Source organism: Crocuta crocuta, unplaced genomic scaffold (genome assembly GCF_008692635.1).
Source record: "Crocuta crocuta isolate KB4526 unplaced genomic scaffold, BGI_CrCroc_1.0 scaffold31, whole genome shotgun sequence".
Taxonomy (NCBI): domain Eukaryota; kingdom Metazoa; phylum Chordata; class Mammalia; order Carnivora; family Hyaenidae; genus Crocuta; species Crocuta crocuta.
The window spans coordinates 13,327,087-13,340,925 of NW_027528362.1; the positions used below are offsets into that span (position 1 = coordinate 13,327,087).

General features: G+C 54.1%; 1 protein-coding gene across 1 annotated transcript; it reads left to right on the forward strand.

Moving 5' to 3' along the window:
• Positions 1-37: 37 nt before the first annotated feature.
• TEX29 (testis expressed 29) lies at positions 38-13,389 on the forward strand. Its single transcript, XM_077753991.1, has 5 exons — positions 38-172; positions 2,611-2,721; positions 11,671-11,740; positions 12,413-12,597; positions 13,226-13,389. The coding sequence occupies exons 1-5, from the start codon at positions 115-117 to the stop codon at positions 13,264-13,266; spliced, it is 465 nt and encodes a 154-aa protein (XP_077610117.1). The 5' UTR covers positions 38-114; the 3' UTR covers positions 13,267-13,389.
• Positions 13,390-13,839: the final 450 nt, after the last annotated feature.

Below are 13,839 nucleotides of genomic sequence, written 5' to 3' on the forward strand. Positions count from 1 at the left end.
CCCCGCCCCTGCCCCTGGGCCACCTCGGCCACCAGCCCCCCGCGGGGCCCCACCTGTGCTGACCTGCTCTCTCTCCCAGGTTCCCTCGACCCCCTGTCTCCTCCAGTCGCCACGATGAGATATGAGCCAGACTTCAAAAAACCCCCCTCTCACCTCCTGAAGAAATTTGCAGGTAACGGGGAAGAGNGCTGAGCCAGGGAAGGGAGCAAAGGAACATGTGCTTTCAAAACTGACGCAGGAGACGCGCGCTGGGAAGCCTCCTTCCTGAGGAGCCTCCCCGCAGAGCCCGGGCCCCGAGGCCTTCACAAGAAGCACGTCCAACTCAGGGCCTGGGGGCACCGGGAGGTTGCCAAGCTTACCTTCCGCTACCTCACAAATGGCTAAAGAGCGACCTTTCCTCGAAGGGAGCACGTTCCTCACCAGCAAAGCCCGCCCCCCTTCCCTGGTGCCCGGAGCCGGGGCTGCTGCTGAAATGCGGCGTTCAGGGAGGCCGGCGTCACTGGGACCCACGTGGGTGTCCTGGCAGCGTGGGACCCCGGGGGCCTGGTGAGGACAGGGGGCCGTTCCCGCCGCGCACGCTCGCATGCTGACCTCTCAAGTGACCTTTCTCTGTGCTTGTGGACAAAAGACAGGAAAGTGGAAGGAAATGAAATTTTTTTTCCCTTAAATTTGGCTTGGAGCCCGGCCTGACGAGGGAGGGCCCCGGCCTGGCCAACCTTCCGTGAGACACGTTTCTCCCGTCGCCTGGTGGGAACCCGCCGAGGACCGAGCCCCCCGGACGCCCTTGGGGGCCGGTCTCGGGGGCTGCACCGCACAGGGCAGCCGGGAAATGGTCAGTGGGTCTCGCTCGAGGCCACGGGGCCCAGGCCCAGGCTCCGCACCAGGCGGAGGGACTCACAGGAGGGGCTGTGCTTTGTGGTTCACGAGGCTCCGCGCAGAGGAGGGAGGTGGCCCGCACCTGGGGGCGCCGAGCGGCAGCAGGGACGGCTGCCCTGGCGCGTCCCCGAGTCCCCTGGTGGGAGCGCAGAGGACAGTCCGCTCTCTGGGCAGTGGGCGGCCTCTCCGGCCCCAGTCCAGGGCTGTGGGGCTGGGCCCGGTGCCCACCCCGATCTGAGGCCAGCCAGGGGTGGGTGCAGCAGGCTGGGGGCTTCCCTGCCTACACTGGCCTGAAGGGGGGCCTCCCTCCTGCTCAGTGACCATCAACTGCCCTTCCTCCAGCTTGGGGGGCGGTGGGCGCAAGGCTGTCAGTCATCCTCTGTAGATGTNGGCTGTGTACGCCGGTGCGACCCCGTCCCCGCCCCGGCCTCCCCGCCCCGGGCTCGGCTCGCTCGGCCTCGGGGTGTCAAGCTGAGCGTACAGGATGAAGGAGTGAGTGAGGGCGGTGTAGACGACACAGGGCCTCTACAGAGTGCCCGGCGCGGGGCCGGCCGTCATCACCGCTGCTTGCCACCCCCCAGCAGGCGGCAGGCGCCCCCAGGCGCGTGTGGGGAGACCGAGGGGTTCACGGGGCGCTAGGGGCACAGCTGCCACAGGGCCAGCCCTGAGCGTCCGCAGGCAGGACCCCCCTCCCACCCCGGAGCGGGCAGCCTGGGTCCCACGGCTTCTGCGGGCCAGGCGCCCTGTCCCCCCGAGGGCGAGAGACCCCTCAGGTGACTCCCGCTCTGGGTCTGGAGGGAGACGCAGCGGGGGGCCTGCTTCCCGGGCTGGGTGCGCTGGCGGTACACCCGCGGCGGCTAATGGAGGGCCGCGGACAGAGCGTCCTCACAGCGTCCTGGGGTGGGGACACGGAGACGTGGCTCCTGAGGGGAGCGGGGTTTGAGCCCAGCCATCCGGCCGTGTGGCCTCCGCCTCACTGACAGGAACCTCGACGCGTAAAGTGGCGGCTGTGATGGCGCCTTGCAGACCGTCACGTGCCCACAAACCCCCTTTGTGGTGTTTCTGCGGAGCGGCTGGGGGGAGGGGTGGCCCAGGNGCGTCTCGGGAAAGGGCAGGAGGGCCCGCGGGGTCCTGGGGAGCCCCTGCAGCTGGAGGCCCGCCTCCCTCTCCCTGGGAGCCCGAGGCCCGCAGGGTCCGGGCGGACGTGCTGACTGCGCGTTCGGGGATCACGCGTCCTCACAGCCGGTGCCGAGCTGTGCCGAGCACGGTCCCCGCCGGCACACTCAGCGTGTTCACTTCTGGGTTTTCCTGTTTTTGGTCAAAACTGGCATTCGACGTAGTCCTTTGGTTCAACTCTAAAATGCTGAACTAATCCTTAGCCTGTGTTGGTAGTTTTAACTCACCGTGTGCTTAAATGTGCTGATTACGCCTTCTCACCTGAACCCCCCACATCCGGTGTGTCTGACCTGTTCTCCGGCTTCTTGGCAGAGCGCCGGCCCCGGCGCTGCTGAGACGCCCCGTGTCCTTCATCACTGGGACCCTGTGTTACTCTGCGCAATTAACTTGATCTTGTTTTGTTCAGAAATCTAATTCGTTCTAGATCCTCACGTCAAAGCGAGGTTTGTCTGAAGGGTAGTTAAAAGCATAACAAAACCCCACAGGGCAAGCCCCTGGGTGCCCCTCCCAGGCACTGCATTCTTGGTGACAGCGGCTGTGTGTGTCTGTGCTTTGCAGTGTGTGACATTCCTCTCTACGACATATGTGACTACAACATCACCAGAGACCGGTGCAAGGAACTGGGGTGCTGCTTCTACAAGGACGTGTGCTACGAGAAGGCGGTTCCCAGTAAGTGTCCCGGCCAGGCCCTCCCCCTGCTGGACAGGCCTCCGTCCCTCCCTGGTCCCTCGCTCTGCTGGGCGACTTAGTGGGCAGAGCAGCCCCGGGGTTGTTGGGGTTGGTGAACGGTGAACAGTCCGGTGGGAGAGGCGGGCGTGCAGGGGGGCGTCCGCTGGGGCCCCTGCGGGAAGGGTGCTCTAGGGGCGCTGCCTGGGGTTTGCTCTCACATCACAGCTTTGGTCTTCTGTGCCTCTAGAATTTTCTTTTCTTTTTTTTTTTTTAATTTATTTTGAGAGCGAGAGAGCGCACGCACACACGAGCAAGCACCAGCAGGGGAGGGGCAGAGAGAGAGGGAGAGAGAAATGACCCCGTGCAGGCTGCTTGCTGTCAGCACAGAGCCCAACACGGGCCGCAGACTCCCAAATCATGAGATCAGGACCTCAGCTGAAATCAGGGCTCAAACACTCAACTGACTGAGCTACGCTGCCCCTAGAATTTTCTTAATGTTTCCAAACCAGTAAAAAATTCCATGTGACAATTGATGTGTTTTCTTGGCCTGTGTGTGGCCTTTTGCAACGAGGGTGCTTGGCTCTCAGAGTGTTTGGAAAGGGACAGAGAGGGTCTGCGATGGGGCGGCTGCTCGGGCCCCTGCCCAAGAGGAGGAAGGTGTCCGGCAGGCGGGAGGAGCTGGCCACAGGCGCCCAGCAGCCCCGGTGCGGTGGGAGAGCGCGTCCCAGGCCGCTGTCCTCTGTCCCCCATCCCCAGCGGAACAAGGCCCATTTGTGCTGCACGACGTGGAAGGGTTTCTTCTTGTTCCGCCTCTGAGCCCCAGGTGGGCTGAGCCCTCAGACAGACGTGGAGGCTTCCTCTCACTCCTGGACGTGGGAAGGCCTAGCAAGTCAGGACCCACTGGGACTGGTGACCGTTACCAAGGAGTGACCCATGGGGCCGCCTGGATCCCGCCCAAGCCAGCACCTTCGAGAGGAGAGTGACATTTTGGACGAAAGGATTCAAGAAGCGAGAGCATCGGTGGGATCCTGGCTCGCCAAGGGGGGCATGTGTCTTGCTTCATGGTGAAGATTGGGCTCTCGGGGCAAAAGAAGAGGAAGTTTGGCTTCTCCGAAGGAGGCGCCGTCAGAGCCCATGAGAAGCACCATTGTCGACTGGGAAGGTTTTCTGGCGGCCGTTTCTCTTCCAGATCTGGACTTGGAAGACTTGGGTCCAGCCCCTCACTACTGATCTCTGGGAGACCCAGGCACCCCGCGGATCCCACACCATCCCCTTAGCCTGTAGATAGAAACAACTGGAAGTTACCTCTTTTTTGGTGGTTATCTTTAATGGAGATCAAATTCCTGTAACATTTACCCTTTTAAAGTACACAATTCATTGGTCTTTGGTATAGTCACAGAGTTGTGTATGCATCCCCACTGTCACTTCCAGAGCATTTTCGTTACCGCAGAAGAAACCCTGTACTCCTCAACGGGACAGTCCCCATCCCCCTCCCTCCAGTCCCTGAACCACCCATTGGCCCCTGTGGGTTTCCCTCTTCTGGACATTTCATATCAGTGGAATCCTACAGTGTGTTCCTTGTGTGTCTGGCTTCCTTCACATAATGTTTTCAAAACACATCTGCATTGTAGTGTGGGTTAATTGTCTGTTTGCTGTGGGGTGATAAGAACCCTTTGCATATTCTGGATAGTAGACCCCTAATACATATGTGATTTGCAACCACTTCCCCCAATCTGATGGTTCTTTTTACCTTCTTGACAGGGTGTCTTTGAAGCACAAACTTTCTGAGTTTTGCAACCTGGTTTGTTTATATGTTCTTTGGTGTCCTAGCTAAGAAACCAGTGTCTGATCCATCTCTGTTATTTTTTTAAGAGGTTTATAGTTTAAGCTTATACATTCATGTCTTTGGTCCATTTTGAGTTAAATTTTTTACGTGATGTGGGGCAGGGATCCAACTTTATCCCTTTGCACATAGATATCCAGGTGTCCCAGCATCATTTGTTGAAAAGGCTATTCTTTCCCCCATTGAATTGCTTTGGTGTCCTCGGCGAAAATCAAGGGTAAATGTGAGGGTTTATTTCTGGACTCTTTTATTCCACTAAGCTGGGATCACACCATTTTGATTAATGTAACTTTATAATAAATGTTGAAATTGAAAAGCATGAGTCTTCCAATTTTGTTCTTTTTAAAGGTTGTTTTGTTTACTGTGGATTTTTTGCATTTCCGTATTAGGATCAGCTTGTCAATTTCTGGAAAAAATGCCATCTGATATTTGGTAGAGGTATTTGTTGAATCTCTAGATAACTTGGGGGTGAGGTATTACCATTTTAATAATGTTAATTTGATCCATGAACGAGGGACGTCTTTCCATATATTTAGGCCTTTCTTTCAACAATATTTTATAGTTTTGAGTGTATTAATCTTGTGTTTCTTTTGTTAAATTTATTCCTAAGCATTTTATTCTCTCTGATGTTATAAATGGATCTATCTCCTTAGTTTGGTTTTCAGATTGTATGTAGAACCCTAGGCATATACACAAGAAAACTGAGAATTCCTAGAACGTAGAAATACATCTGACTTTTGTATATTGATCGTATATCTGGCAACCTTCTTGGGCTCATTTAGTACTTCTCATTTTTAGTTGATTACTTAGGATCTTCTAGATATAAGAGTATTTCATCAGCAAATAGAGATCATTCCACTTCTTTCTTTCCCATACAGTTGGTTTTATTTCATTTTCTTGCTTAATTGCCCCGGCTAGAAACTCACGGATTCTATTCGTCAGTGAGAATGGACATCCTTCTCTGGTTCCTGGTCTTGGGCAAGTGTTCAGTGTTTCATCATTAAGTATTATGGTAGCTGTGGGTTTTACTAGAGGCCATTTATCAAGTTGAGTAAGTTCCCTTCTTTTCCTACTTTCTGGAGTGTTTCTATTAGGAAAGATGTTGGATTTTATCAAATTCTCTTTCTGTATCTATTGGGCCCCTTAGTGATGCTCTGTATTACTAATGTGGACTTGAGTAACTGTCTGGTCTCCTGTTCTTTCATCTGGAAGGACTCCCTTTAGTATTTTTTGTAAGATAGGTCTGCTAGTGATGAAGCCTCTGTTTTTATCTGGGAATGTATTTGTCCTTCATTTTTGAAGGGTAGAGCTTCAGTGTATAAAATTCCTAACTGGCAGTCTTTTTCCATCAGCACTTCGGATATTTCACCTTCTTGCCCTCTGACCTCCACGGTTTCTGATAAGGAATCTGCTGTTAATCTTGAGGCTTCTTTATACACAGCCTGTTTCTCCTCTTCTGCTGTTTTCATGATTCTCTTTGCACTGTTTGTCATGTGTCTAGGTGTGGCTGTCTTTGAGTTTATCCTAATCATCAAATTTAGGAAGTTTCACCATTTCTTCAAACATTCTCCTTTGTCTTCACTCCCTCTGGGACTCCCATCGTGCACATTCGGTCCACTCCACAGGTCCCTGATGCTCTGTGAACTTTTCTTGATCCTGTTTTCTGTTATTCAGACTGGATAATCTCAAATGATTTATCTTCAAGTTTGCAGATTCTTTCTTTAGCCCACTCAAATCTAATGAGCTCCTCTAATGATGTTTTCATTTCTGTTACTGTATTTTCAACTCTAGAATTTATATTTTGTTCTAAAAAAAAAAAAAAGAAGTTCTATCTACTTGGTGAGATACCATTCTTATACTTTAGCTCTTCAGATACGGTTTCCTTTAGTCTTTTGGCCATATGAAAAATTTATTAATGTTTATTTAATTAATTAATTTATTTCTGAGAGAGAGAGAGACAGAGAGAGACAGCGTGAGCAGGGGAGGGACGGTGAGAGGGAGATACAGAATCTGAAACAGGTTCCAGGCTCTAAGCTAGCTGTCAGCACAGAGCCTGACGCCGGGCTTGAACCCATGAACCGTGAGATCATGACCTGAGCTGAAGTTGGACGCTTAACCAACTGAGCCACCCAGGTGCCCCTAATGTTTATTTTTGAGGGGGGGGGCAGACCATGAGTGGGGTAAGGGCAGAGAGAGAGAGAGAGAGAGAAGGAGACACAGTATCCGAAGCAGGCTCCAGGCTCTGAGCTGTCAGCACAGAGCCTGATGCAGGGCTCAAACTCCCGAACCACGAGATCATGACCTGAGCCAAAGTTGGACCCTCACCCAACTGAGCCACCCAGGTGCCCCTCTTTTGACCATATTTAAACTAACCGATTTAAAGTCTTCGCTCAGTGATTCCAACATCTGTTCTTCCTCAGGGACAGTTTCTATGGATGGTGTGTGTGTGGTCATACTTCTTTGCATATCTAATTTTTTTGTTGTTGAAAACTAGACATTTAAAAATATGTGGCACCTCTGAAAATGATGTTCTCCTGCCTCCCCAAAGTTGTTGGTGTTGCCGTTGTTAAGTGACTTCTTCTGAACTAATTCTGTAAAGTCTGTCTTCTTTTTGGTGTGTGGCCAGTGCCGAGCTGCTTGGAAACGGTGTCACACAGTCTTTGCTCAGGGGCTCTGTGTGTGTGTTGGGGGCACACCTTCAACAGTCAGCCAGGTTTCAGCTGCGCCTTAATCCTTACCGCCTGTTTACGCAGAGCCTCGAGTTCAGCCAGGAGGGAGAGCCAGGGCCTTCTCAGGTATTTCCTCCATGCGTACACAGCCTGGAGTATGCCCATTGCCTTCCAGATTCCAGGGAGTATGTCACAGCTTTTCGAATCTCCCTACGACAGATAATTCCTCAGATTTTTCTTTTAGGCTTTTTGGTCCACCTGTTGCCTGTCCCCAAGGACTGTCGGCCACTTTAGCTGTCATCGTTTTCCACAGTCACCTCTGACTGGTTTCAACAAGTGCCTGAGAGAAAGCTCTTCACGCTAAAGTAGCTCCAAGTCAGGTCAAACAAAGACAGCCTTGCAAGCGAGATCTTCTAGTGATGCGGCAGGTGGATGAAATAATGCCAGTGCTTTGGGCCCGGGTTTGAAGGAGCTTCAGCCCTGCTCAGCTCCCTCCATTGAGTCCAGGCTGCTCGTGGCCACCGTGACTGTGGGCCATTGGTTCAAGGCTCCCGTGGAATCGGAGGTGAGCTGGGTGGGAACAGGACAAGTTAAAACGTCCACAGGTCACTGTTCTTAGCGACAGTCATGTCTTCATCTTCAAGCTTTTGATTGGTTAAATTTCCAAGTTCTGAAAAAGTTGATTCTGATGAATGTTGCCAGTGTTCTCACTGGTTTTATGGAGGAGGCATCTGGTGGCGAGGGGCGGGGATCCTTTTCTGTCCTGATGTCACAGCGGAAATTCTGGGTCTCCTTCAAGGGAGATCGTAGCCAGCAAGGGCACACAGATTCAAGATGCCGTCACTTCTGTTTCCCTCTGTCCCTCCCCTGAGCCTCTCGTCAGGAGAATTTTACTGAGGAGTTGGCCATCTTGTTAGCATGCAATTGAGACACTGTTTACATTAACATCACTGCCTTAAGCCCGTAATTCATTTGAAAAATGAGCCACCGCCTTTCCAGCACCTGACTTACCAGTGTCTGTAAGGAACCCAGAAAAGAGCACAAACTCTCGAGAATTTTTTGTCGTGGAAGTGACCTCACTGTTCTACGGGCGGGCATGTCGTTCTGCACAGAGACCAGCGTTAATTCTCCTCCGTCCTTTCCTGTTTGTCCAGGAGTTGCGTGGGCTTCTTCTTAATCCTGACTTGTTTCAGGCTCGAGGGGCTGGACCATCCATGGGAAGAGTCTGGGCAGTGAGCCCTACATTTGGGTTCTCACTGCGCCCTCAAGTTATTTTTCATTTCCCTGACATCTTTCTCATTTGAGACGGCAAGCGAACATTTGTGCGGCGTAAGTTGTAGTATTCAGTGACAGGGTATTATGAGTTCTTTGTGCACATAATTCTATGTTAGGAAAACCTTTCACCGGCTTCTTAAATTGGCTGGTTTGAAGTGCATATTGTGTTGTGGCATAATCTGTATTATTAAGAATATGAACTTGGGGAATTAGCATTAGATCTTTGAGAACGAACTGGGAATTCAAAGAGAATGACTTGTCGTCATTCTTTAGTCTTGATTTAGGGCACATTATTTAACCTGTCACTTTTTCCAAATGTTTGACTTCTCTGTTTCTTCATGGGACTTCACAGAGATGATTTCAAAACTTCTAACTGTATCTGGGGGCGAAATTACCAAGAGATTTCTTAAAGAAAATTATACTTTCCTCTGTGGTTGCCATTTCTCTGTGACCAATCATAATTTCTGGTTTATGATAAACCATACATACTGTTTATGGCAAATTGTGTGCTGGCCGGCTCCTCAGAGAGTCACAGAGATTCAGGGTCTGCCTCCAGGAACTTGACACCAAGGACCAAAATACTTGTATGTGTAAAGATGTGGACGATACACTGAGACTTGAGTACTCACACATGGTCCAAGTGTGTGTGTGTGTCTAATGGCTTCACTCACGTAAATTCTGAATTTACTCCATGAACTAAGGAACCCACTGAGGAGTATATATTCCCTGGAATTCAAGAATTTGAGCACTCCCTTTTTGTCCCTTAAAAGCTCGTTTGCTCATTCACTTTGGTCATTGCACTAAGTTCATTCAGCGTTATTTACAGTGTACTTTCTCTGAGCCAAGCCCTTTGCCTACACGCACCCTTGTGTTAGTTATTAATGCATAACAAATCACTCAAAATTTAGCTAAATAAGGTCACACAGGTACCAGAGGTTTGAACTTCAACAGATCACTTGAGGGGACACATTCCTAAATTGTGTCTAAATTGTCTAAAGTGACAGCTTAGAGACTTAGGTGGATGGTGTGGGGCTTGGCCACTCATCTGAGGGCTCAACCGGAGCCAGAAGGTCTTCTCCGAGGTGGCTCACTTTGCAGGCACGTGGTTCTAACAGCTAACAGGAACCCCTTTTCCATGCCGTGAGGTCTGCTTCCCCGTCCTTGTGAAATGACTGTCTCTCTCCAGAGCGAGTGACCCGAGAAAGCTAGGTGGAAGCCACAGTGCCACTTTGTCTTAGCCTTAGAAGTTCCACCCTGGTTCAGAGGTCTGCCCCGTGTCACCTGGAGGATCTACGCTGGTGTGTGAATACCAGGAGGTGAGCCGTCCCGCAGGCCATGTTGGAGGCTGGTTATTCTAGCCCTGGAGATGGAAAGGTGAACTCAGGTGAACACATTCCCATGGGAAAGGCATCACCGAGGGAAGCCAGCCAGCTGATTAGAGCAGAGCCTCCAGCAAGCAGCTTGCCGATTGGTTCACTGCTGTGGCGTGCTGGTGACCACGCAGGCCAGTCCCCTCCTCTCCCTGCATCCTCTCCCTGATGCACTCTCAACAATGGAGCATCTTCTATGCCTGACCATCGCTTACTGAGCTCGCATCAGTATGAGAAAATGAGGCATTTGGGTTATGACCACCAAGCTGTGTGGCTTCAGCCCCCTTCATTTTTCTGACCTCAGCACCCATGGAAAGGACCCTGGAGGTCCCGTCCATGCTCAGAGACCCCCTGGGTCAGTCCAGAGAATATCATTCCCATTGGAATCACCCTCCCACACCTGGGAGGCAGATTCCTCTGCGGCTCCTCCTTATCCTCCGTTGTGAGTTGAATTGTGTCCCCCCAAGTGGTCTGTCGAAGTCCAAACCTCCGGTACCTGTGAGTGTGACCTTATTTAGATGCAGAGTCTTTGCGGATGTGATTAGTTAAGACGAGGGCACGCTGGCATAGGGCCTTATTCCAGTACGACCCGTGTCCTTCCGAGAGGAGCCGGAGATAGACGCACACAGTGCACACAGGAGAGCGTCGCATGGGGACAGAGTCACACGGGAAGATGCCTGAGATGATGAGGCAGAGAGCAGGTGACGCATCTGTGAGACAAGGACACCAGGGCGCACCAAGCCCACCGGAGCTGGAAAAGGCAGGAAGGACCCCCAGAGTCTTCGAGGGACACCCCCGTCTTGGACTTGCGCCTCCAGAACCGAGAGACCGACCGTACTTCTCTGTTGTGTTAAGCCGCCAGTTAGTGGTGCTTTTTTCTAGCTGCCTCAGGACAGGATGCCGCTCCCAAGGGCATGGTGTCCAGTAGTGTTCTTGCCGGTCAAGGACAGGTGAAAACGGTTTAGGGGAGGATGTGAGCGACTTGAAGCACATCCTGTCACTCAGGGTAGGGTTTGTAGGGAAGCCTGTCTCTGTCCCTTGAGGGTGAGAGCAGTGAGAAGAGGCGGTGGTGGTGTGGGCGTGCGCTACTCTCCGCAGCTCTGCCCTCCAGGCTCTGGAATCCTTCCCATCCCCCCCTCCCCCCCAGCCTGGCGGAGACCGTGTTGGGTGGAGGGCTCCTGCCAGAACACACTCGTGGGGGCCCCTGGGCCCCGGGGTCCTGGGACACAGCGCCTTGCTCTGCAGGGACCTGGAGGCATGGAGACCCCTGCGTCCAGCCCAGCCTGGGAGGGAGAGGCTCCTGGCATGGGGCGGCCCGAGGGAAGGCTGGGCCTCGCCTGCGCCTGCTTCCACGGGGGTGGAAAGGAGCCAGAACTTTCCTACACCAGGAAACACGGGAACAGGGGCCGCCCGCCCCTTGTGAGAGTTCCCCTGAGGCCTCGGCTGTCCTGTTGGGCTCGTCTGGGGAAGACGGGCGGGGACAGTGGGGCCCCTTGTTAGTACAGGGGACCTGAGCCACGGGCCATCTTGGGATAACTCGCCTGAATGTGGAGGAGCCTTTCGCGGGGACTTAGAGGCGGGAGGCCGGGGACACAGGGGCAAAGGGGCTTTTCCAGAGGAGACCAGGGAGCTGCTGCTCCACTGTCTTGTGGGTGGCCCCCAGCTCTCCTCTTCACGGCCTGCGTGGAGCCATGGCCGCGTCCCCAGGGAAGGGCTGGAGGAGAGGCTGCCCGGGCAGGGGCACCACCCACCCCGGCAGCAGGACTGACTCTTAGAACAACCTGTTTTCCAGTCTATGTGCAGGTGTTTTCCGCCCTGATCGTGATCATCTCCGGGGCCTTCGTCATCACTATCATTTACAGGTCAGTTGTCTCTCCCCGTCCGAACTCACCTGCAGAAGGCGCAGGACGCAGGGCGCTGGGGAGGGGGTGGGGGGTCCTCTCAGCGCCTGAGCTCCTGACAGCACCCCTCCCGCCAGCGTTTCAAGAGCACCCGCCCTGTCAGCCCCCTACTTGCCCCCGTTTGCCCGTGAGCGCCCTGCCCGGTGTGTGCTGTCATGGTGCAGACGTGTCCTCGGAGACGAATCTGCCCTCCCCATCTGGTGGGGGGCAGGAGGCCGGGGCCACTGGTGGCTGCCCGCAGGCAGGCCTGGACTCCTTGCTGCCACTCGGGGCCAAGGTCCCCCCCGCCACCAGCCCCCTTGTGACATGGAGAAAAGCCAGTGGGACTAGTCAAGTCCGTCTGTCCAGCAGCCAGGAAAACCAGTCCCTCCTCTGGTGCCCGGTGATGTCCTGCGTGACCTGCCTGCACGGTCACACCATCCCCGTCCCTGTTCTCGCCCTCCGGAGTCTGGATGCCACACACGATCGTGTGTTTGGAGCGTGTATACGAATCTAACCTGGGAACTGTTAGGGCAAAGCATGACGCTGAACCCTGAGCCCTGTTTTAGGGGGGCGTCCTGGTGGAGGACTGGGAGGCCCGTTCGGTCTTCCATCTTGAATTTCTCTGATGGTGACAGAGTCTTCTCCCACCAGAGTCGTTCAGGAGAGGAGGAGAGAAAAGGAAGTCCCCACGGAACTTCCATCACCCAAATCCAGTGATAACGAGAAACGGGCGCCCTCCGGCAAGAAGCTGCAGTCCAAGGCCAAGGGCGCGGAGCCGCCAAGCAGGAGTGAGGACAGCGAGGAGGAGGAGGAGGAGGAGGAAGAGGAGGAGAGTGGTGAGATGGAGGGCCATCCCCGCACAGGGCACAGCTGTCTGTGCAGGCCATGTCCTGGCCGTGGCGCGGGGACCGGCCGCTGCCGTGACGGCCTGACGTCGGCTGCTGGCGTCCCGGGGGAGGCTTTGCAGGAGGCGAGGCGCCGCTGTGTGCACGCACCGTCCCCAGAGGCCTCTGGCGGTAGCTTCCACGGCCAGCACCCCGTCGGGTTAGAGGCGGCGCCCGAAACGATCAGCTCAGCCTCAGGCGGTGTCTGTGGGGACGCGCCCCCTGGGTCTCTCCTTACCCGATGGTCACGAAGACTTGGTTTTACGGAGTGGTTGGGAAGCGGAGGGGCCGGGGGAGGAGGCCTCCCGAAGTGTCTTTGAGGATCTGATCGAGGCGTGTCTGAGCTGTGGTCCTTCCCACAGGGCAGGACGTCACCCTCTCGGGGCGCCTTCTGCAGCGCCAAGCCACGAGAAGCCAGGCTCTCCTTGGGTAACAGAGAGGCGGGGCAGCACAGACCACTCACCGAGCTGGTCTTTGAGTAAATTGTTGCCCATCACATGCCACGGAGACGTGTTTTCAGACCTGATGATCGCCGAGATTTCCACTCAAAAGATCCACTCTCTCTTTATCTTAAATCCAGCAACACTGACAGTAATGGTAGACGAACTAACTGAGGACTGAGGTGCGCGGTGCAGGCAGAGCGGAGATGGGCAGAACCCCCCACAGGAGATGCCCCGGCTGCGAACCGCTGTTAAGTGTGGAAACAGCATCAGTGAGGAAAAGATAAAGGTATTTTAAATGCTTCTCCTTTCGCGTGTTTGTAGTCAATGCTGTCGTTCTGTCTTCGGACAGAGACAACCTGCGAGGTGTGCAGACATTTACTGAAAGCTTCCAGGGCTCAGTGGTGCCGCTTGCTAGCCAGCTCACAGCACCTCGCTGGGCGAGGCTACCACGCCCCTTCTCAGAGGACAGGGTGGGCTTGTCACTCACGGAGCTGAGGACCTGCCGGGCGGTGAGCTGTGAGCTGACAGAACACCACTAGTGGGCGCTAACTGTGGGGCGTGCAGCCCACCGAGCCCCTGGTCTTGGAGAATCTCTGCCTTCTACCTCGGCGACTTGTGTCCTCGGGGCAGGTGTGGCTCATGCATCCGGACGTTGCAGCCTTAATGTGTGTGCACACACGTGTGTATACATGTATATGCAGTTAGGCGCAATGTGTGTGCATGTATATATGTATGTGTGCATGTACGTGCA

Excerpts from the sequence above, each read along its gene's own strand:
- TEX29 (XM_077753991.1), top strand. The coding sequence starts at position 115 with ATGAGATATGAGCCAGACTTCAAAAAACCCCCCTCTCACCTCCTGAAG. Across the intron at positions 11,741-12,412 it reads GTCATCACTATCATTTACAG|AGTCGTTCAGGAGAGGAGGA; the intron begins GTCAGTTGTCTC and ends TTCTCCCACCAG. Across the intron at positions 12,598-13,225 it reads GGAGGAAGAGGAGGAGAGTG|CAACACTGACAGTAATGGTA; the intron begins GTGAGATGGAGG and ends TCTTAAATCCAG.